Source organism: Mytilus galloprovincialis, chromosome 8 (assembly GCF_965363235.1).
Source record: "Mytilus galloprovincialis chromosome 8, xbMytGall1.hap1.1, whole genome shotgun sequence".
Classification (NCBI taxonomy): Eukaryota; Metazoa; Mollusca; class Bivalvia; order Mytilida; family Mytilidae; genus Mytilus; species Mytilus galloprovincialis.
The window spans coordinates 48,192,165-48,217,038 of NC_134845.1; the positions used below are offsets into that span (position 1 = coordinate 48,192,165).

The 24,874-nt window shown below is 38.4% G+C and overlaps 1 protein-coding gene across 1 annotated transcript; it reads left to right on the forward strand.

The window, feature by feature from the left end:
- The first annotated feature begins 2,191 nt into the window (after positions 1-2,191).
- On the forward strand, positions 2,192-24,105 carry LOC143043047 (uncharacterized). Its single transcript, XM_076215544.1, has 23 exons — positions 2,192-2,271; positions 2,907-3,421; positions 3,981-3,997; positions 4,161-4,177; positions 4,560-6,121; positions 6,305-6,427; positions 6,951-6,967; positions 7,563-7,579; positions 7,998-8,227; positions 8,411-8,533; positions 9,170-9,469; positions 9,584-9,775; positions 10,913-11,050; positions 11,261-12,220; positions 12,335-12,526; positions 13,109-13,693; positions 13,985-14,143; positions 14,294-16,453; positions 16,568-16,747; positions 16,905-16,921; positions 16,980-16,993; positions 17,160-19,742; positions 23,389-24,105. The coding sequence occupies exons 1-23, from the start codon at positions 2,211-2,213 to the stop codon at positions 23,670-23,672; spliced, it is 10,446 nt and encodes a 3,481-aa protein (XP_076071659.1). The 5' UTR covers positions 2,192-2,210; the 3' UTR covers positions 23,673-24,105.
- The last annotated feature ends 769 nt before the right edge of the window (positions 24,106-24,874 follow it).

The window sequence follows — 24,874 nt, forward strand, 5'->3', positions numbered from 1 at the left end:
ACGAGTTAAGCTCTTTCCAACTGACTTTTACAGTTTGTTTTTACGTTGTACCGACAGCTATTACACTCCACACTCGATTATGCAATTTTTAAGTAAAGACAGTATTTTAGTTGAAAAGTTGCCGCCGTCAATTGACGATTTGGCTGTCGTAATTGTAGTTTTACTGGCGACGCATAACGGGAACAGAAACACTGATATTTGCGTCCGTCAAAAACAATTATCGTGGGCAACTCTTCAACTACAGCACTGTAATTCTGATTCTAATGAATTAAAAAAAATTGTTAATTCTTGAAAATTAAAATTCCGTGAAACTTCATGGGGCATAGACGTCATGGCTGAAGTGACGTTATGTAAAAGAGCACTTGCATATGCACTGAAGGTTATTACGTTACTTCTACGATTCAGATTTGGATAAAATTTCACCAAAATGACGTTTTTGAGGTAGGTGTTGTATTGTTTTCGATAATATTGTAGTAATCAAACATTTGTTGATTCAAGTATTCAAAATGGTGGGCCACTCATAAGTTAAAACATGTCGACTTTGGATTTGATGGTACCTTTTAGTCTATTTAAAAGAAATGTTACATTAAAAGTGTATGAGAATTGTATTTAGGATTATTCATTTATAGATAAACTCACCATAGATACCAAACTTTATGTTTTCAACACCAGACGCAAAAGACTCACCAGTGACGCTCGAATATAAAAACTAAAAGGCCAAAAAATTACGAAGTTGGTGAGCATTGAAGACCCAAAATTCCGAAGGGTTTTGTCAAATTCACCTAAGGTAATCTATTTCTTGGGTAGAAAAATCCTTAGTTTTTAGTAAAATATAATTTTTTGTAAAAATTTTATTTAAAATTATGACCATATCAATGATAATTCATGTCAATACACAAGTGCTGACTTCTGGGTTGGATAACCTCGGAGAGGAAAACTACACTAGCAGTGGCATCGTTCCATTTGTTTCAAATAAACTCGTCATAGATAACAGGCATAACATTATGTACGCCAGACACGACATTTGTCTTCAAAAGATCTAATCTTCTGTTTTCTCGTTTGAATTGCTTCTCTTTTTATCATCTCGGAACCTTTTATAGCATACTATACGATATATGTTTTGCTGATTGTCGAAGGCTGTACAGGGACCTATAGGTGTTTTTATCCTTGCTCTGTGTTCTCTTGTGAATAGTTGTATCATTTTTAATCATATCATATCGTCTTAGTTTTATAACTCAATCATATTGCAAGACCTTCATGCAAGATAAAATAGACATTAGGCCGAACGGTGACATGCGGTTGTTTTAAATTTCTGTGTTATTTTGGACTCTTGTAGAGAGTTGTCTCATTGGCAATCATACCACATCTCCTTATTTTTATAGTAACGGAACGGCCAAATAACTATGATAAGTTGACACACAAAAAAGAAGAGAAGATACCAGGGGGAAAAAGTTTTCTTGTTTGACTTGTTTTACATTTGTCATTTCGGGGCTTATAACTGAGTACGCGGTATGGGCTTTGCTCATTGTCGAAAGCCCTACGGTGACCTATTGTTTATTTATGTATCATTTGGTCTTTTGTGAAGAGTTGTCTCATTGGCAATCACACCACATTTTCTTTTTTATATTCAAAAAACGTACCCCATTAAAACTGGGGCCAAACGTAGATGCTCCTTAAGGGTAAACAGTTTAAAGACGAGCAAGGTATTACAACTTGGGCATACGTATGGTGCTACAAGAGGATTACAATTATACATTAGTAATTCCTGCGTAAAATGTATCACCCATCAGAAAGAAAGAATAACACGACACCAAATATACATAATACAAAGAATATTTTAGATATTAAAGCAATTATGGTTCAAAAACATTACCTACAACTCATATCTATACTATTAAACGAGAAGACCTCATTTTGTGTGTCGCTTCTCTTCCTGACACAATAAATTAATCATCTGTATATGCCCGCGATTTCACGGGTGTGTTCTAGTGTTCTTTGAAATATGAATGCAAATTTGAATTGTTATATAACGTCAATTTGTTACAGTCTTTTTAAAAGCTTGTTATTTTGAAATGTCTGCTTGCCGGTCGGTCGGTCGGTCGGTCGGCTGATGACTTCAATTTCCTCAATTTTCTTTATTCAACTTCATTTAAGTTGTCTTTTTTTAAATAATTTTTCACATGTGTTTACTTTCAGTAATTTACAGATGAATGGCGAAGACGTTTCTTAGATTACTACACCCATCATGTCGAACATATTGGGTAAAACATTGTAAGTAGTAAAAACAATATCTCTAAAATCGTTAATGCCAATCTTACATTGACACCTTTCTACTATGAATTCAAGATGTCTTTGAGTGGTTTCATCATGTTTTTGGTGGCTGTCTAATAGTAAATAGAAGGCAAAGTTTTATTTAGTTTGGGGATAGGGGTTAGGTTATTTGAAAATCATTTGTTCGAGTCTTAATTTCTTTGGAAAAAAATCAATCTCAAATGTAAAAAAATTAAATAATTAAATTGAGAATAGTGTTTTTCTTCTGAAAATTGATTTCATATTTTAATATATCTTGTATTTTTTTTCTTTAAAATTGAAAACAATAATCCGAGCCATAAACCTAACCAATATAAAGTCGAATGGTCGACGACTTCTCCATAAATCCAAGAAAACAAACTGTGTACTCACACCGATGGTTATACTACACCATTTTCTTTTTAAAAATTATCATAATGTCCTGCCTATCCAAATTCTAATTTGATACAGTAAAAAATAGTACAAGAGGTTTTGTCAATCATAGCATTAATTAAAAAAATGATATGATTGATTTCCAAATAGAATATACATAGATAATCATTCGTTTCAAAATCATCAGCTGTTAAAATAACACGTTATCAACTGGTTCATTTCAGATACAGTATGGACTCATCTCGTACTGATCATGTCGATGACGTGTAGTGTATCTACTGATACTACTACAGAATCATTCACCACAACTATAAAGTACTCAATATCGGAAGCCATCACTACAACTGTTGAACCTTCTACAACGGTAATTAATGCAACAACTGTTGTACCTACCACAACAGAAGATGCCCCTACAAATGTACAACATACTACAACAGACGCTGCCACGACAACTGTAGAAGCTACAACAACAGAATCTATCACTACAACTGTAGAAGCTACTACAACAGAAGCTGTCACTACAACTGTTGAACCTACAACAAGAGCTATCACTACAACTGTAGAACCTACTACAACAGAAGCTATCACTACAACTGTAGAACCTACAACAATAGAAGCTATCACTACAACTGTAGAGCCTACTACAACTGTAGAGCCTACTACAACTGTAGAACATACTACAACGGAAGCTGTCACTACAACTGTAGAGCCTACTACAACGGAAGCTGTCACTACAACTGTAGAACCTACAACAACAGAAGCTATCACTACAACTGTAAAACCTACTACCACAGAAGCTGTCACTACAACTGTTGAATCTACTACAACAGAAGCTGTCACTAAAACTGTAGAACCTACTACAACAGAAGCTATCACTGCTACTGTAGATTCTACAACAACAGAAGCTATCACTACAACTGTAGAACCTACAACAACAGACGCTGCCACTACAACTGTAGAACCTACTACAACAGAAGCTGCCACTACAACTGTAGAACCTACTACAACAAAAGCTATCACTACAACTGCTGAACCTACAACAACAGAAGCTATCACTACAACTGTTGAACCTACTACAACGGAAGCTGTCACTACAACAGTAGAACCTACAACAACAGAAGCTATCACTACAACTGTTGAACCTACTACAACAGAAGCTGTCACTACAACAGTAGAACCTACAACAACGGAAACTGTCACTACAACTGTAGAACCTACTACAACAGAAGCTATCACTACAACTGTTGAACCTACAACAACAGAAGCTGCCACTACATCTGTAGAACCTACTACAACAGAATCTGTCACTACAACTGTAGAACCTACTACAACAGAATCTGTCACTACAACTGTAGAGCCTACTACAACAGAAGCTATCACTACAACTGTTGAACCTACAACAACAGAAGCTGCCACTACATCTGTAGAACCTACTACAACAGAATATGTCACTACAACTGTAGAACCTAATACAACAGAATCTGTCACTACAACTGTAGAACCTACTACAACAGAAGCTGTCACTACAACTGTTGAACCTACAACAACAGAAGCTTTCACTACAACTATAGAACCTACTACAACTTTTGGACCTACTACAACAGAGGCTGTCACTACAACTGTAGAACCTACAACAACGGAAACTATCACTACAACTGTTGAACCAACTACAACAGAAGCTGTCACTACAACTGTAGAACCTACTACAATAGAAGCTATCACTACAACTGTTGAGCCTACTACAACTGCTGAACCTACAACAACAGAAGCTATCACTACAACTGTTGAACCTACTACAACGGAAGCTGTCACTACAACAGTAGAACCTACAACAACAGAAGCTATCACTACAACTGTTGAACCTACTACAACGGAAGCTGTCACTACAACAGTAGAATCTACAACAACGGAAACTGTCACTACAACTGTTGAACCTACAACAAAAGAAGATTTCACTACAACTGTTGAACCTACAACAACAGAAGCTGCCACTACATCTGTAGAACCTACTACAATAGAATCTGTCACTACAACTGTAGAACCTACTACAACAGAATCTGTCACTACAACTGTAGAGCCTACTACAACAGAAGCTATCACTACAACTGTTGAACCTACAACAACAGAAGCTGCCACTACATCTGTAGAACCTACTACAACAGAATCTGTCACTACAACTGTAGAACCTACTACAACAGAATCTGTCACTACAACTGTAGAACCTACTACAACAGAAGTTGTCACTACAACTGTTGAACCTACAACAACAGAAGCTTTCACTACAACTATAGAACCTACTACAACTTTTGGACCTATTACAACAGAGGCTGTCACTACAACTGTAGAACCTACAACAACGGAAGCTATCACTACAACTGTTGAACCAACTACAACAGAAGCTGTCACTACAACTGTAGAACCTACTACAATAGAAGCTATCACTACAACTGTTGAGCCTACTACAACTGCTGAACCTACAACAACAGAAGCTATCACTACAACTGTTGAACCTACTACAACGGAAGCTGTCACTACAACAGTAGAACCTACAACAACAGAAGCTATCACTACAACTGTTGAACCTACTACAACGGAAGCTGTCACTACAACAGTAGAACCTACAACAACGGAAACTGTCACTACAACTGTTGAACCTACAACAACAGAAGATTTCACTACAACTGTAGAGCCTACTACAACAGAAGCTATCACTACAACTGTTGAACCTACAACAACAGAAGCTGCCACTACATCTGTAGAACCTACTACAACAGAATCTGTCACTACAACTGTAGAACCTACTACAACAGAATCTGTCACTACAACTGTAGAACCTACTACAACAGAAGTTGTCACTACAACTGTTGAACCTACAACAACAGAAGCTTTCACTACAACTATAGAACCTACTACAACTTTTGGACCTATTACAACAGAGGCTGTCACTACAACTGTAGAACCTACAACAACGGAAGCTATCACTACAACTGTTGAACCAACTACAACAGAAGCTGTCACTACAACTGTAGAACCTACTACAATAGAAGCTATCACTACAACTGTTGAGCCTACTACAACTGCTGAACCTACAACAACAGAAGCTATCACTACAACTGTTGAACCTACTACAACGGAAGCTGTCACTACAACAGTAGAACCTACAACAACAGAAGCTATCACTACAACTGTTGAACCTACTACAACGGAAGCTGTCACTACAACAGTAGAACCTACAACAACGGAAACTGTCACTACAACTGTTGAACCTACAACAACAGAAGATTTCACTACAACTGTAGAGCCTACTCCAACAGAAGCTATCACTACAACTGTTGAACCTACTACAGCGGAAGCTGTCACTACAACAGTAGAACCTACAACAACAGAAGCTTTCACTACATCTGTAGAACCAACTACAACAGAATCTGTCACTACAACTGTAGAACCTACTACAACAGAATCTGTCACTACAACTGTAGAACCTACTACAACAGAAGCTGTCAATACAACTGTTGAACCTACAACAACAGAAGATTTCACTACAACTGTAGAACCTACTACAACTGTTGAACCTACTACAACAGAGGCTGTCACTACAACTGTAGAACCTACAACAACGGAGGCTATCACTACAACTGTTGAACCAACTACAACAGAAGCTGCCACTACAACTGTAGAACCTACTACAACAGAAGCTGTCACTACAACTATTGAACCTACTACAACGGAAGCTGTCACTACAACTGTAGAACCTAAAACAACAGAAGCTATCACTACAACTGTAGAACCTACAACAACAGAAGCTGCCACTATAACTGTAGAACCTACTACAACAGAAGCTATCACTACAACTGTTGAACCTACAACAACAGAAGCTATCACTACAACTGTTGAACCTACTACAACGGAAGCTGTCACTACAACAGTAGAACCTACAACAACAGAAGCTATCACTACAACTGTTGAACCTACTACAACGGAAGCTGTCACTACAACAGTAGAATCTACAACAACGGAAACTGTCACTACAACTGTTGAACCTACAACAAAAGAAGATTTCACTACAACTGTTGAACCTACAACAACAGAAGCTGCCACTACATCTGTAGAACCTACTACAATAGAATCTGTCACTACAACTGTAGAACCTACTACAACAGAATCTGTCACTACAACTGTAGAGCCTACTACAACAGAAGCTATCACTACAACTGTTGAACCTACAACAACAGAAGCTGCCACTACATCTGTAGAACCTACTACAACAGAATCTGTCACTACAACTGTAGAACCTACTACAACAGAATCTGTCACTACAACTGTAGAACCTACTACAACAGAAGTTGTCACTACAACTGTTGAACCTACAACAACAGAAGCTTTCACTACAACTATAGAACCTACTACAAATTTTGGACCTATTACAACAGAGGCTGTCACTACAACTGTAGAACCTACAACAACGGAAGCTATCACTACAACTGTTGAACCAACTACAACAGAAGCTGTCACTACAACTGTAGAACCTACTACAATAGAAGCTATCACTACAACTGTTGAGCCTACTACAACTGCTGAACCTACAACAACAGAAGCTATCACTACAACTGTTGAACCTACTACAACGGAAGCTGTCACTACAACAGTAGAACCTACAACAACAGAAGCTATCACTACAACTGTTGAACCTACTACAACGGAAGCTGTCACTACAACAGTAGAACCTACAACAACGGAAACTGTCACTACAACTGTTGAACCTACAACAACAGAAGATTTCACTACAACTGTAGAGCCTACTACAACAGAAGCTATCACTACAACTGTTGAACCTACAACAACAGAAGCTGCCACTACATCTGTAGAACCTACTACAACAGAATCTGTCACTACAACTGTAGAACCTACTACAACAGAATCTGTCACTACAACTGTAGAACCTACTACAACAGAAGTTGTCACTACAACTGTTGAACCTACAACAACAGAAGCTTTCACTACAACTATAGAACCTACTACAACTTTTGGACCTATTACAACAGAGGCTGTCACTACAACTGTAGAACCTACAACAACGGAAGCTATCACTACAACTGTTGAACCAACTACAACAGAAGCTGTCACTACAACTGTAGAACCTACTACAATAGAAGCTATCACTACAACTGTTGAGCCTACTACAACTGCTGAACCTACAACAACAGAAGCTATCACTACAACTGTTGAACCTACTACAACGGAAGCTGTCACTACAACAGTAGAACCTACAACAACAGAAGCTATCACTACAACTGTTGAACCTACTACAACGGAAGCTGTCACTACAACAGTAGAACCTACAACAACGGAAACTGTCACTACAACTGTTGAACCTACAACAACAGAAGATTTCACTACAACTGTAGAGCCTACTCCAACAGAAGCTATCACTACAACTGTTGAACCTACTACAGCGGAACCTGTCACTACAACAGTAGAACCTACAACAACAGAAGCTTTCACTACATCTGTAGAACCAACTACAACAGAATCTGTCACTACAACTGTAGAACCTACTACAACAGAATCTGTCACTACAACTGTAGAACCTACTACAACAGAAGCTGTCAATACAACTGTTGAACCTACAACAACAGAAGATTTCACTACAACTGTAGAACCTACTACAACTGTTGAACCTACTACAACAGAGGCTGTCACTACAACTGTAGAACCTACAACAACGGAGGCTATCACTACAACTGTTGAACCAACTACAACAGAAGCTGCCACTACAACTGTAGAACCTACTACAACAGAAGCTGTCACTACAACTATTGAACCTACTACAACGGAAGCTGTCACTACAACTGTAGAACCTACAACAACAGAAGCTATCACTACAACTGTAGAACCTACAACAACAGAAGCTGCCACTATAACTGTAGAACCTACTACAACAGAAGCTATCACTACAACTGTTGAACCTACAACAACAGAAGCTATCACTACAACTGTTGAACCTACTACAACGGAAGCTGTCACTACAACAGTACAACCTACAACAACAGGAACTATCACTACAACTGTTGAGCCTACAACAACAGAAGCTATCACTACAACTGTTGAACCTACTACAACTGTAGAACCTGCAACAACAGAAGCTATCACTACAACTGTAGAACCTACAACAACAGAAGCTGCCACTACAACTGTAGAACCTACTACAACAGAAGCTATCACTACAACTGTAGAACCTACGACAACAGAAGATATCACTACAACTGTTGAACCTACTACAACAGAAGCTGTCACTACAACTGTTGAACCTACTACAACGGAAGCTGTCACTACAACTGTAGAACCTACTACAACAGAAGCTATCACTACAACTGAAGAACCTACAACAACAGAAGCTATCACTACAACTGTTGAACCTACTACAACGGAAACTGTCACTACAATAGTAGAACCTACAACAACAGAAACTATCACTACAACTGTTGAGCCTACTACAACGGAAGCTTTCACTACAACTGTAGAGCCTACTACAACAGAAGCTATCACTACAACTGTTGAACCTACAACAACAGAAGCTGCCACTACATCTGTAGAACCTACTACAACAGAATCTGTCACTACAACTGTAGAACATACTACAACAGAATCTGTCACTACAACTGTAGAATATACTACAACAGAAGCTGTCACTACAACTGTTGAACCTACAACATCAGAAGCTTTCACTACAACTATAGAACCTACTACAACTTTTGGACCTTCTACAACAGAGGCTGTCACTACAACTGTAGAACCTACAACAACAGAAGCTATCACTACAACTGTTGAACCAACTACAACAGAAGCTGTCACTACAACTGTAGAACCTACTTCAATAGAAGCTATCACTACAACTGTTGAGCCTACTACAACTGCTGAACCTACAACAACAGAAGCTATCACTACAACTGTTGAACCTACTACAACGGAAGCTGTCACTACAACAGTAGAACCTATAACAACAGAAGCTATCACTACAACTGTTGAACCTACTACAACGGAAGCTGTCACTACAACAGTAGAACCTACAACAATGGAAACTGTCACTACAACAGTTGAACCTACAACAACAGAAGATTTCACTACAACTGTAGAGCCTACTACAACAGAAGCTATCACTACAACTGTTGAACCTACTACAGCGGAAGCTGTCACTACAACAGTAGAACCTACAACAACAGTAGAACCTACAACAGAATCTGTCACTACAACTGTAGAACCTACTACAACAGAAGCTGTCACTACAACAGAAGCTGTCACTACAACTGTAGAACCTACTACAACAGAAGCTGTCACTACAACTGTTGAACCTACAACAACAGAAGCTTTCACTACAACTGTAGAACCTACTACAACTGTTGAACCTACTACAACAGAGGCTGTCACTACAACTGTAGAACCTACAACAACGGAAGCTATCACTACAACTGTTGAACCAACTACAACAGAAGCTGCCACTACAACTGTAGAACCTACTACAACCGAAGCTGTCACTACAACTATTGAACCTACTACAACAGAAACTGTCACTGCAACTGTAGAACCTACAACAACAGAAGCTATCACTACAACTGTAGAACCTACAACAACAGAAGCTGCCCCTACAACTGTAGAACCTACTACAACAGAAGCTATCACTACAACTGTTGAACCTACAACAACAGAAGCTATCACTACAACTGTTGAACCTACTACAACGGAAGATGTCACTACAACAGTACAACCTACAACAACAGAAACTATCACTACAACTGTTGAACCTACAACAACAGAAGCTATCACCACAACTGTTGAACCTACTACAACAGAAGCTGTCACTACAACTGTAGAACCTACAACAACAGAAGCTATCACTACAACTGTAGAACCTACAACAACAGAAGCTGCCACTACAACTGTAGAACTTACTACAACAGAAGCTATCACTACAACTGTAGAACCTACAACAACAGAACCTATCACTACAACTGTTGAACCTACTACAACAGAAGCTGTCACTACAACTGTTGAACCTACTACAACAGAAGCTGTCACTACAACTGTAGAACCTACTACAACAGAAGCTATCACTACAACTGAAGAACCTACAACAACAGAAGCTATCACTACAACTGTTGAACCTACTACAACGGAAACTGTCATTACAACAGTAGAACCTACAACAACAGAAACTATCACTACAACTGTTGAGCCTACTACAACGGAAGCTTTCACTACAACTGTAGAGCCTACTACAACAGAGGCTATCACTACAACTGTTGAACCTACAACAACAGAAGCTGCCACTACATCTGTAGAACCTACTACAACAGAATCTGTCACTACAACTGTAGAACCTACTACAACAGAATCTGTCACTACAACTGTAGAACATACTACAACAGAAGCTGTCACTACAACTGTTGAACCTACAACAACAGAAGCTTTCACTACAACTATAGAACCTACTACAACTTTTGGACCTACTACAACAGAGGCTGTCACTACAACTGTAGAACCTACAACAACGGAAGCTATCACTACAACTGTTGAACCAACTTCAACAGAAGCTGTCACTACAACTTTAGAACCTACTACAATAGAAGCTATCACTACAACTGTTGAGCCTACTACAACTGCTGAACCTACAACAACAGAAGCTATCACTACAACTGTTGAACCTACTACAACGGAAGCTGTCACTACAACAGTAGAACCGACAACAACAGAAGCTATCACTACAACTGTTGAACCTACTACAACGGAAGCTGTCACTACAACAGTAGAACCTACAACAACGGAAACTGTCACTACAACTGTTGAACCTACAACAACAGAAGATTTCACTACAACTGTAGAGCCTACTACAACAGAAGCTATCACTACAACTGTAGAACCTACTACAGCGGAAGCTGTCACTACAACAGTAGAACCTACAACAACAGAAGCTATCACTACAACTGTAGAACCTACTACAACAGAAGCTATCACTACAACTGTAGAACCTACAACAACAGAAGCTATCACTACAACTGTTGAACCTATTACAACAGAAGCTGTCACTACAACTGTTGAACCTACTACAACGGAAGCTGTCACTACAACTGTAGAACCTACTACAACAGAAGCTATCACTACAACTGAAGAACCTACAACAACAGAAGCTATCACTACAACTGTTGAACCTACTACAACGGAAACTGTCACTACAACAGTAGAACCTACAACAACAGTAACTATCACTACAACTGTTGAGCCTACTACAACGGAAGCTATCACTACAACTGTTGAACCTACAACAACAGAAGCTGCCACTACATCTGTAGAACCTACTACAACAGAATCTGTCACTACAACTGTAGAACCTACTACAACAGAATCTGTCACTACAACTGTAGAACCTACTACAACAGAAGCTGTCACTACAACTGTTGAACCTACAACAACAGAAGCTTTCACTACAACTATAGAACCTACTACAACTTTTAGACCTACGACAACAGAGGCTGTCACTACAACTGTAGAACCTACAACAACGGAAGCTATCACTACAACTGTTGAACCAACTACAACAGAAACTGTCACTACAACTGTAGAACCTACTATAATAGAAGCTATCACTACAACTGTTGAGCCTACTACAACTGCTGAACCTACAACAACAGAAGCTATCACTACAAATGTTGAACCTACAACAACGGAAGCTGTCACTACAACAGTAGAACCTACAACAACGGAAACTGTCACTACAACTGTTGAAACTACAACAACAGAAGATTTCACTACAACTGTAGAGCCTACTACAACAGAAGCTATCACTACAACTGTTGAACCTACAACAACAGAAGCTAGCACTACAACTGTTGAACCTACTACAACAGAAGCTATCACTACAACAGTACAACCTACAACAACAGAAACTATCACTACAATTGTTGAACCTACAACAACAGAAGCTATCACCACAACTGTTGAACCTACTACAACAAAAGCTGTCACTACAACTGTAGAACTTAATACAACAGAAGCTATCACTACAACTGTAGAACCTACAACAACAGAAGCTATCACTACAACTGTTGAACCTACTACAACAGAAGCTGTCACTACAACTGTTGAACCTACTACAACAGAAGCTGTCACTACAACTATTGAACCTACTACAACGAAAGCTGTCACTACAACTGTAGAACCTACAACAACAGAAGCTGTCACTACAACTGTAGAACCTACAACAACAGAAGCTGCCACTACAACTGTAGAACCTACTACAACAGAAGCTATCACTACAACTGTTGAACCTACAACAACAGAAGCTATCACTACAACTGTTGAACCTACTACAACAGAAGCTATCACTACAACAGTACAACCTACAACAACAGAAACTATCATTACAACTGTTGAGCCTACTACAACGGTAGCTGCCACTACAGCAGTAGAACCTACAACAACAGAAGCTGTCACTTCAACAGTAGAACCTACAACAACAGAAGCTATCACTACAACTGTTGAGGCTACTACAACGGGAGCTGTCACTACAACAGAAGAACTTACAACAACGGAAACTGTCACTACAACTGTTGAATCTACATCAGAATCTTTCACTTCAACTGTAGAACATACAACAATGGAAGCTATCACTACAACTGTTGAACCAACTACAACAGAAGCTGCCACTACAACTGTAGAACCTACTACAACGGAAACTGTCACTACAACAGTAGAACCTACAACAAAAGAAACTATCACTACAACTGTTGAGCCTACTACAACGGAAGCTTTCACTACAACAGTAGAACCTACAACAACGGAAGCTGATACTACAACAGTAGAACCTACAACAACAGAAGCTATCACTACAACTGTTGAGCCTACTAGAACTGCTGAACCTACAACAACAGAAGCTATCACTACAACTGTTGAACCTACTACAACGGAAGCTGTCACTACAACAGTAGAACCTACAACAACGGAAACTGTCACTACAACTGTTGAACCTACAACAACAGAAGATTTCACTACAACTGTAGAGCCTACTACAACAGAAGCTATCACTACAACTGTTGAACCTACAACAACAGAAGCTGCCACTACATCTGTAGAACCAACTACAACAGAATCTGTCACTACAACTGTAGAACCTACTACAACAGAATCTGTCACTACTACTGTAGAACCTACTACAACAGAAGCTGTCACTACAACTGTTGAACCTACAACAACAGAAGCTTTCACTACAACTGTAGAACCTACTACAACTGTTGAACCTACTTCAACAGAGGCTGTCACTACAACTGTAGAACCTACAACAACGGAAGCTATCACTATAACTGTTGAACCAACTACAACAGAAGCTGCCACTACAACTGTAGAACCTACTACAACAGAAGCTGTCACTACAACTATTGAACCTACTACAACGGAAGCTGTCACTACAACTGTAGAACCTACAACAACAGAAGCTATCACTACAACTATTGAACCTACAACAACAGAAGCTATCACTACAACTGTTGAACCTACTACAACGGAAGCTGTCACTACAACAGTACAACCTACAACAACAGAAACTATCACTACAACTGTTGAGCCTACTACAACGGAAGCTGCCACTACAAAAGTAGAACCTACAACAGAAGCTGTCACTACAACAGGAGAACCTACAACAACAGAAGCTATCACTACAACTGTTGAGCCTACTACAACGGGAGCTGTCACTACAACAGTAGAACCTACAACAGAAACTATCACAACTGTTGAGCCTACAACAACGGAAGTTGTCACTACAACAGTAGAACCTACAACAACGGAAGCTGTCACTACAACAGTAGAACCTACAACAACAGAAGCTATCACTACAACTGTTGAGCCTACTACAACGGGAACTGTCACTTCAACAGTAGAACCTACAACAACAGAAGCTTTCACTTCAACTGTAAAACCTTCTACAACTGCTGAAGCTACAACAACAGAAGCTATCACTACAACTGTTGAACCTACTACAACAGTAGAACCTACAACAACAGAAGCTATCACTACAACTGTTGAACCTACTACAACGGAAGCTGTCACTACAACAGTAGAACCTACAACAACGGAAACTGTCACTACAACTGTAGAACCTACTACAACAGAAGCTGTCATTACAACTGTTGAACCTACAACAACAGAAGATTTCACTACAACTGTAGAGCCTACTACAACAGAATCTATCACTACAACTGTTGAACCTACAACAACAGAAGCTGCCACTACATCTGTAGAACCTACTACAACAGAATCTGTCACTACAACTGTAGAACCTACTACAACAGAATCTGTCACTATAACTGAAAAACCTACTACAACAGAAGCTGTCACTACAACTGTAGAACCTACAACAACAGAAGCTTTCACTACAACTGTAGAACCTACTACAACTGATGGACCTACTACAACAGAGGCTTTCACTACAACTGTAGAACCTACAACAACGGAAGCTATCACTACAACTGTTGAACCAACTACAACAGAAGCTGCCACTACAACTGTAGAACCTACTACAACAGAAGCTGTCACTACAACTGTTGAACCTACTACAACGGAAGCTGTCACTACAACTGTAGAACCTACTACAACAGAAGCTATCACTACAACTGTTGAACCTACTACAACAGAAGATGTCACTACAACAGTAGATCCTACAACAACGGAAACTGTCACTACAACTGTTGAACCTACAACAGAAGCTATCACTACAGCAGAGGCTGTCACTACAACTGTAAAACCTACAACAACGGAAGCTATCACTACAACTGTTGAACCACTTACAACAGAAGCTGCCACTACAACTGTAGAACCTTCTTCTACAGAAGCTGTCACTACAACTGTTGAACCTACTACAACGGAAGCTGTCACTACAACTGTAGAACCTACTACAACAGAAGCTATCATTACAACTGTAGAACCTACAACAACAGAAGCTATCACTACAACAGTTGAACCTACTACAACAGAAGCTGTCACTACAACTGTTGAACCTACTACAACGGAAGCTGTCACTACAACTGTAGAACCTACTACAACAGAAGCTATCACTACAACTGAAGAACCTACAACAACAGAAGCTATCACTACAACTGTTGAACCTACTACAACGGAAGCTGTCACTACAACAGCAGAACCTACAACAACAGAAACTATCACTACAACTGTTGAGCCTACTACAACGGAAGCTTTCACTACAACAGTAGAACCTACAACAACGGAAGCTGATACTACAACAGTAGAACCTACTACAACAGAAGCTATTACTACAACTGTTGAGCCTACTACAACTGCTGAACCTACAACAACAGAAGCTATCACTACAACTGTTGAACCTACTACAACGGAAGCTGTCACTACAACAGTAGAACCTACAACAACAGAAGCTATCACTACAACTGTTGAACCTACTACAACGGAAGCTGTCACTACAACAGTAGAACCTACAACAACGGAAACTGTCACTACAACTGTTGAACCTACAACAACAGAAGATTTCACCAAAACTGTAGAGCCTACTACAACAGAGGTTATCACTACAACTGTTGAACCTACAACAACAGAAGCTGCCACTACATCGGTAGAACCAACTACAACAGAATCTGTCACTACAACTGTAGAACTTACTACAACAGAATATGTCACTACAACTGTAGAACCTACGACAACAGAATCTGTCACTACAACTGTAGAACCTACTACAACAGAGGCTGTCACTACAACTGTAGAACCTACAACAACGGAAGCTGTCACTACAACTGTAGAACCTACTACAACAGAAGCTGTCATTACAACTGTTGAACCTACAACAACAGAAGATTTCACTACAACTGTAGAGCCTACTACAACGGAAGCTTTCACTACAACAGTAGAACCTACAACAACGGAAGCTGATACTACAACAGTAGAACCTACAACAACATTAGCTATTACTACAACTGTTGAGCCTACTACAACTGCTGAACCTACAACAACAGAAGCTATCACTACAACTGTTGAACCTACTACAACAGAAGCTGTCATTGCAACTGTTGAACCTACAACAACAGAAGCTTTCACTACAACTGTAGAACCTACTACAACTGTTGAACCTACTACAACAGAGGCTGTCACTACAACTGTAGAACCTACAACAACGGAAGCTATCACTACAACTGTTGAACCAACTACAACAGAAGCTGCCACTACAACTGTAGAACCTACTACAACAGAAACTGTCACTACAACTATTGAACCTACTACAACGAAAGCTGTCACTACAACTGTAGAACCTACAACAACAGAAGCTATCACTACAACTGTAGAACCTACAACAACAGAAGCTGCCACTACAACTGTAGAACCTACTACAACAGAAGCTATCACTACAACTGTTGAACCTACAACAACAGAAGCTATCACTACAACTGTTGAACCTACTACAACGGAAGCTGCCACTACAACAGTAGAACCTACAACAACAGAAGCTGTCACTACAACAGTAGAACGTACAACAACAGAAGCAATCACTACAACTGTTGAGCCTAATACAACGGGAGCTGTCACTACAACAGTAGAACCTACAACAACGGAAGCTGTCACTACAATAGTTGAATCTACAACAGACAGTTTCACTTCAACTGTAGAACATACAACAACGGAAGCTATCACTACAACTGTTGAACCAACTACAACAGAAGCTGCCACTACAACTGTAGAACCTGCTACAACAGAAGCTGTCACTACAACTATTGAACCAACTACAACGGAAGCTGTCACTACAACTGTAGAACCTACTACAACAGAAGTTATCACTACAACTGTAGAACCTACAACAACAGAAGCTGCCACTACAACTGTAGAACCTACTACAACAGAAGCTATCACTACAACTGTTGAACCTACAACAACAGAAGCTATCACTACAACTGTTGAACCTACTACAACGGAAGCTGTCACTACAACAGTAGAACCTACAACAACAGAAACTATCACTACAACTGTTGAGCCTACTACAACGGAAGCTGTCACTACAACAGTAGAACCTACAACAACGGAAGCTGTCACTACAACAGTAGAACCTACAACAACAGAAGCTATCACTACAACTGTTGAGCCTACTACAACGGGAGCTGTCACTTCAACAGTAGAACCTACAACAACGGAAGCTGTCACTACAACTGTTAAATCTACAACAACAGAAGCTTTCACTTCAACTGTAGAATCTTCTACAACTGCTGAACCTACAACAACAGAAGCTATCACTACAACTGTTGAACCTACTACAACAGTAGAACCTACAACAACAGAAGCTATCACTACAACTGTTGAACCTACTACAACAGAATCTGTCACTATAACTGTAAACCCTACTACAACAGAAGCTGTCACTACAACTGTTGACCCTACAACAACAGAAGTTATCACTACAACTGTAGAACCTACTACAACTGATGGACCTACTACAACAGAGGCTGTCACTACAACTGTAGAACCTACAACAACGGAAGCTATCACTACAACTGTTGAACCAACTACAACAGAAGCTGCCACTACAACTGTAGAACCTACTACAACAGAAGCTGTCATTACAACTGTTGAACCTACTACAACGGAAGCTGTCACTACAACTGTAGAACCTACTACAACAGAAGCTATCACTACAACTGTAGAACCTACAACTTCAGAAGCTATCACTACAACTGTAGAACCTACAACAACAGAGGCTGCCACTACAACTGTAGAACCTGCTACAACAGAAGCTATCACTACAACTGTAGAACCTACAACAACAGAAGCTATCACTGCAACAGAGGCTGTCACTACAACTGTAAAACCTACAACAACGGAAGCTATCACTACAACTGTTGAACCAACTACAACAGAAGCTGCCACTACAACTGTAGAACCTACTACAACAGAAGCTGTCACTACAACTGTTGAACCTACTACAACGGCAGCTGTCACTACAACTGTAGAACCTACTACAACAGAAGCTATCACTACAACTGTAGAACCTACAACAACAGAAGCTAACACTACAACTGTAGAACCTACAACAACAGAAGCTGTCACTACAACTGTAGAACCTACTACAACACAAACTATCACTACAACTGTTGATCCTACTACAACGGAAGCTGTCACTACAACAGTAGAACCTACAACAACGGAAGCTGATACTACAACAGTAGAACCTACAACAACAGAAGCTATCACTACAACTGTTGAACCTACTACAACGGGAGCTGTCACTATAACAGTAGAACCTACAACAACGGAAGCTGTCACTACAACTGTAGAAGCTACCACAACGGAGGCTGCCACTACAACTGTAGAACCTACTACAACGGAAGCTGTCACTACAACTGTTGAACCCACTACAACTGAAGCTATCACTACAACTGTTGAACCTACTACAACAGAAGATGACATTACGACTGTTGATCCTACTACAACAGAATCTGTCACTACAACAGTAAAACCGACAACAACAGAAGCTGTCACTACAACTGTTGAACCTACAACAACAGCTGTCACTACAAATGTGGAACCTACAACAGGAGCTGCCACGACAACTGTGGAACCTACAACAGGAGCTGCCACGACAACTGTGGAACCGACAACAGGAGCTTTCACTACAACTGTGGAACTTACAACAGGAGCTGTCACTACAACTGTGGAACCTACAACAAGAGCTGCTACGACAACTGTGGAACCTACAACAGGAGCTGCTACGACAACTGTGGAACCTACAACAGGAGCTGCCACGACAACTGTGGAAGCTTCAACAGGAGCTGTCACTACAACTGTGGAACCTACAACAGGAGCTGCCACGACAACTGTGGAACCTACAACAGGAGCTGTCACTACAACTGTGGAACCTACAACAGGAGCTGCCACGACAACTGTGGAACCTACAACAGGAGCTGCAGCGACAACTGTGGAACCTTCAACAGGAGCTGTCACTACAACTGTGGAACAGTCTACACAAACTAATGGCAGCAGCATAAATTCGACAAAACTTTATTCAGGTAAACAAATTTCTTTATCCTTCTCTTTTAGTGATACAAAGTGCCTAGAATTATTTTAAAAGACTAGTTTTTAATAATTTGTTAAGTGATAAAAAAAATATTTGCATATACTTGTGTTTTAAAATTGTGATGAAATTAAAAGAAACAAATCTGTTTGTCCGTCAGGTCAACTGTATCAATGGTAAACCAGTTAGAGTCACTGCATTATTTTCTGGCATTCCATAGTCATTTGTATTACATCAGATTATCAGATTGGGTCTATACCTTGTAAAGAAAGGAGTGTGCCGAGTGTATACGTCGTGTTTTTTTTTACCTTAAACTTGAACAGATTCAAAACCTTTTAATTCTCGTCCTAGTATTAAACAAAATTTATGGGTCATTTTAATCGTTTTTAAAACAAAAAATAGTATCAATGCTGACAGTTGCTAAATAAGTTACTATTCATTAATTTAAAAAAAAAAACAATTTCAAAGCCTTATTCTATTTTATTTTATACAAAAAAAATCAAATCGCGCACATTCCCAAACGTAGATATTGTTCAAGGATATATAAGCCTTTCTATGGCAAGCCGTTCTCGTCAAAACTATGTTTAAACCATTTTTCGAAAAATTCACACACTGAGAATTACAACAAAGCACACTGAGATTTAAAAACTTCAAAACGCACACTGAGAATTGAAAATTACACACTGAGAATTGAAAATTACACACTGAGAATTAAAAATTACACACTGAGTTTTCATAAAGACGAACTGAGATTACAAAAATGAAAAACGCACACTGAGAATTGAAAATTACACACTGAGAATTAAAAATTACACACTGAGAATTGAAAATTACACACTGAGATTTCAAAAAGACACACTGAGAATAAATAAACTGAAAACACACACTGAGAATTTGAAATTACACACTGAGAATTTAAAATTACACACTGAGATTTGTGCGCACTTTCTATGCGCACATATCTAATTAGCATACTTAATCTGAATCTATTACAAGCTTAAAAAAACAAGGGGACAGAACTCGCTAGTCCTTCGATTTGGTTCCAAATTATTAATAAAAAAAACTTTAGAAATACAAGAACAAGAAAAATACCCACTCACTCTTATTACAAAATATAACCAAATGGTGAAAAACTTTATTAAATTTATAAGAAAACATTGGAACAATCTGCAAAAGAATGCAGTGAAAGTGAAATTTTTACTCAAGTGTCTATTATAGCATATAAACGTAACAAAAATAGCGAAATCAGGGAAACAGTTGGAAGACTTTTGAAAAGGGGCCCATGTTTAATTACTGGTAGTAATGATCTGAATTATAGGCAACAAACTTATGAATATGAGCGATGTTAAGTCTTGAAATTTATTACGAATGTTGGTTGAAGGAATCGCATTTCATTATAATGACAAGAGTTCTTGAGATCAAGATATTAATCTGTTGAATTATTCATCTCATCATCTCATGAATATTCATTAGTAATTTGCATATTAATCTCAGTGTGTATTTTTGAAATTTCAGTGTGTAATTAACAATTCTCAGTGTGTGTTTTTCAATTTATTTCATCTCAGTGTGTCTTTTTAAAATCTCAGTGTGTAATTTTGAATTCTCAGTGTGTGTTTTTTATTTTTTTTAAATCTCAGTGTGTAATTTCGATTTCTCAGTGTGTTATTTTAGGTTTTTAAATCTCAGTGTGTATTTTTTTCGAAAAAAGGGTTTAAACATAGTTTTGACGAGAACGGCTTGCCATACCTTTCTCCAATGGTTTCTCTTGTAGTGTTATCATTACGATCGAACGATTGAATTTGTGTTTATAAAATTGAGAATGGAAATGGGGAATGTGTCAAAGAGACAACCACCCGCCCAAATAAAAAACAACAGCAGAGGGTCACCAACAGGTCTTCAATGTAGCGAGAAATTCCCGCACCCGGAGGCGTCCTTCAGCTGGCCCCTAAACAAATCTATACTAGTCCAGTGATAATGAACGCCATACTAATTTACAAATTGTACACAAGAAACTAAAATTAAAATAATACAAGACTAACAAAGGCCAGAGGCTCCTGACTTGGGACAGGCGCAAAAATGCCGCGGGGTTAAACATGTTTGTGAGATCTCAACCCTCCCCCTATACCTCTAACCAATGTAGTAAAGTAAACGCATAACAATACGCGCACATAAAAATTCAGTTCAAGAGAAATCCGAGTCTGATGTCAGAAGATGTAACCAAAGAAAATAAACAAAATGACAATAATACATAAATAAGAACAGACTACTAGCAGTTAACTGACATGCCAGCTCCAGACTTCAACTAAACTGACTGAAAGATTATGATTTCATCATATGAACATCAGGCACAATCCTTCCCGTTAGGGGTTTAGTATCATACCATCATAACATATATGAGAAGAACATAACCCGTGTCATGCCAACAACTGTTTTTAGAATAAATGTGTTTAGTTCCGATGCAAAGACCTTATCACTGACTCAATATTAACGCCAAAATATGCAATCTTTAATGACTTGACAACAGTATCGTAATTATATCCCTTCTTAATAAGTCTATTCAAAGGTTTTGTAAGTTTCTGAGGTGAATACTGACACCTTTGTGCTTTATAAAGAATATTACCATAAAAAATTGGATGTGAAATACCTGAACGTATTATAAGTCTGCATGTTGAGCTATATTTACGAATAATGTCTTTATACCGATGATAAAATTTAGTAAATGTTTTGACTAGTTTGTGATATCGAAAACCCTGGTGTAATAATTTTTCAGTAATACATAAATTTCTCTCGTTAAAATCTAAAACATTGTTACATACACAAGCGAATCGTACAAGTTGAGATATATAAACGTCTTACGTATGCTTATTTATATGAAATGTTTGCCACTGGAGGTTGTGAAATCTTCAATCAACCGTTGTTTATGATATGTGTCAGTCTTTTTTTCAGGCACATATTCTGTCACATTTACTATAATCCTTTTCAAAGTCAAAACGGCATTACCTTTAATCAGATAGTGTAATGTGTATTAAGGGAATGACAAGCTTTTTAAAATATAAGGGTTTTTAAAAATAAGGGGGGATGTGGGATAAAGGGGATAAAAAAGTGAGATGTGGGAAAAAGAGGGCACAATTATGTTGCAGAAATGAAATCTTTTTAATAATATATTGTTTTAAATCTTTATGCCATACGTCCTACATTTTAATGTGTAATTGAGTATTATGTGAAGTTATAAGTATTTCAAAAACTATCGTAGTGCTCTTATGAACAATGCTTACCCGCGGTTCCCTTTATAATACTGTAGAACAATTTCGTTTTTTTTATTTACAAACACTTCATGATTTTTTTTATTCTATAGCAAGTCTAAATCTACGTTTATAATAGTGTACAGTGGCGGATCCAGAACTTTTGATAATAGGGGGGGGGGGGGGCTGACTAACCTAAAGGGGGCTCCAGTCATGCTTCAGTGATTCCCTATATAGTTAACCAAATTGTTCCAACGAAAGGGTCCCAAGCCCCCTGAATCCGCCTATGGTATAGTAACTAAACGTATAATATGTGTTTTGAGAGTGGAACTGGGCGGATCTGTGTCTTATTGTCTCATAGCCACGCCCATTAATCTTTCATTCATTCTTTTGTTTTAGCTAACGAAGCAGACGACACCCTTCGAACCCTTGGTATTGTCATCGGTGCCATAGCAGCCGCTGTAATCGTCATCGCTGCGGCCATTGGTGTGGCAGTACTAAAGTATGGTGGCACGAGAAACCTCAGACGAGCTGATCCATTCCATCGAAGAGTCAATCCTTCAATAGAGGATGACATTCAAATTGAATCTGACGATGAACTTTTCGCCGACTATAACGACAGTGCTCTTCCTCCGCGTTCAACAACACTTATAATACTAGAACCAGTAGATTCAAACTGCTGATAAATGTTGCTGTTTTATCTGTTTATTAATATATCATCATAAAGTTGTATACAAATACAAACATAAGGAACGTAAAAAATAACTGATGATTGAAAAGGGACTCACAATAACTAATGTGAATGGAAAAGGACTTGCAATAACATATAATGATTGAAAAAATACTCGTAATAACTAATTCCGATTGAAAAGGACTCGGTGTGTCAAGCGTCAACAAAGTGCCTTTGTGAAGCATTTATTTGTGTACTAGTATTATGCTTTGGGTTGTGGTATAATGCTATTAAACTATTAAACGAAAGCAAAATGTCTTGCTCGATTAAAACAAAAAATTCTTGGTTTGTAAATCATGGTAACAAATCATTTTTATATTATTTTGTAAAATATGACATATTTATTATACATGTGTTTTTACATGTGATTTTGCAAATAAAGTTTGTTTTAATTAACACTGTCAAGAGTCAGAATTTTCTCACGCCAAGAGTATTCAGAAAGAAATGAGATCTAATTAAACGGATACAATGTATGTGGGATAACCGCTGTTGCAACAGCTAGCAAATAACATACACAAAGCATCTAGAGGGGAATGTAGAGTCATATTGCATACAATTAATATCTTGACTATATGAACCAGATGCTCCGCAGAGCGCAGCTTTATACGACCACAGAGGTCGAACCCTGAACAGTTGAGGCAAGTATGGACACAACATTCAAGCTTGATACAGCTCTGAATTTGGATTGTGATTAAATTAAGTTGACACAGCAAAGGTTTCTGACACAGAATAAATGTGGTCTAATGAACTCAAAATTATTTTTTTTTTTGGAATATTAATCCCCTCAAAAACAAATATTTGAAGAAAAAATCTTTTTAATTTCTGAAATCTAAAATGAAAAAAAATCCCTCCCCCTGGCCTCTTTTTGGCCCTTAATTCCTAAACTGTTTGCCCCGTAACTTTTAAAATAAATCCCAACCGTCTACTTAATGGTATTGAGCATTATGGTACAAATTCAGAGCAATTGAAATACTTATACACAACTTATTGTCCTGAAACTAGATAAATGCTTGTTTTGGGCCCCTAATTCCTAAACCCTTGGAACCATAACCCCAAAATCAATCCCAACCTTCCTTTTGTGATTATAAACTTTGTATTAAAATTTTATTGATTTCTATTTACTGATACTTAAGTTATTATCCGGAAACAATCCGT

Excerpts from the sequence above, each read along its gene's own strand:
- LOC143043047 (XM_076215544.1), top strand. The coding sequence starts at position 2,211 with ATGGCGAAGACGTTTCTTAGATTACTACACCCATCATGTCGAACATAT. Across the intron at positions 2,272-2,906 it reads AACATATTGGGTAAAACATT|ATACAGTATGGACTCATCTC; the intron begins GTAAGTAGTAAA and ends GGTTCATTTCAG. Across the intron at positions 9,776-10,912 it reads TGGAAACTGTCACTACAACA|CCTACTACAACGGAAGCTTT; the intron begins GTTGAACCTACA and ends ACAACTGTTGAG.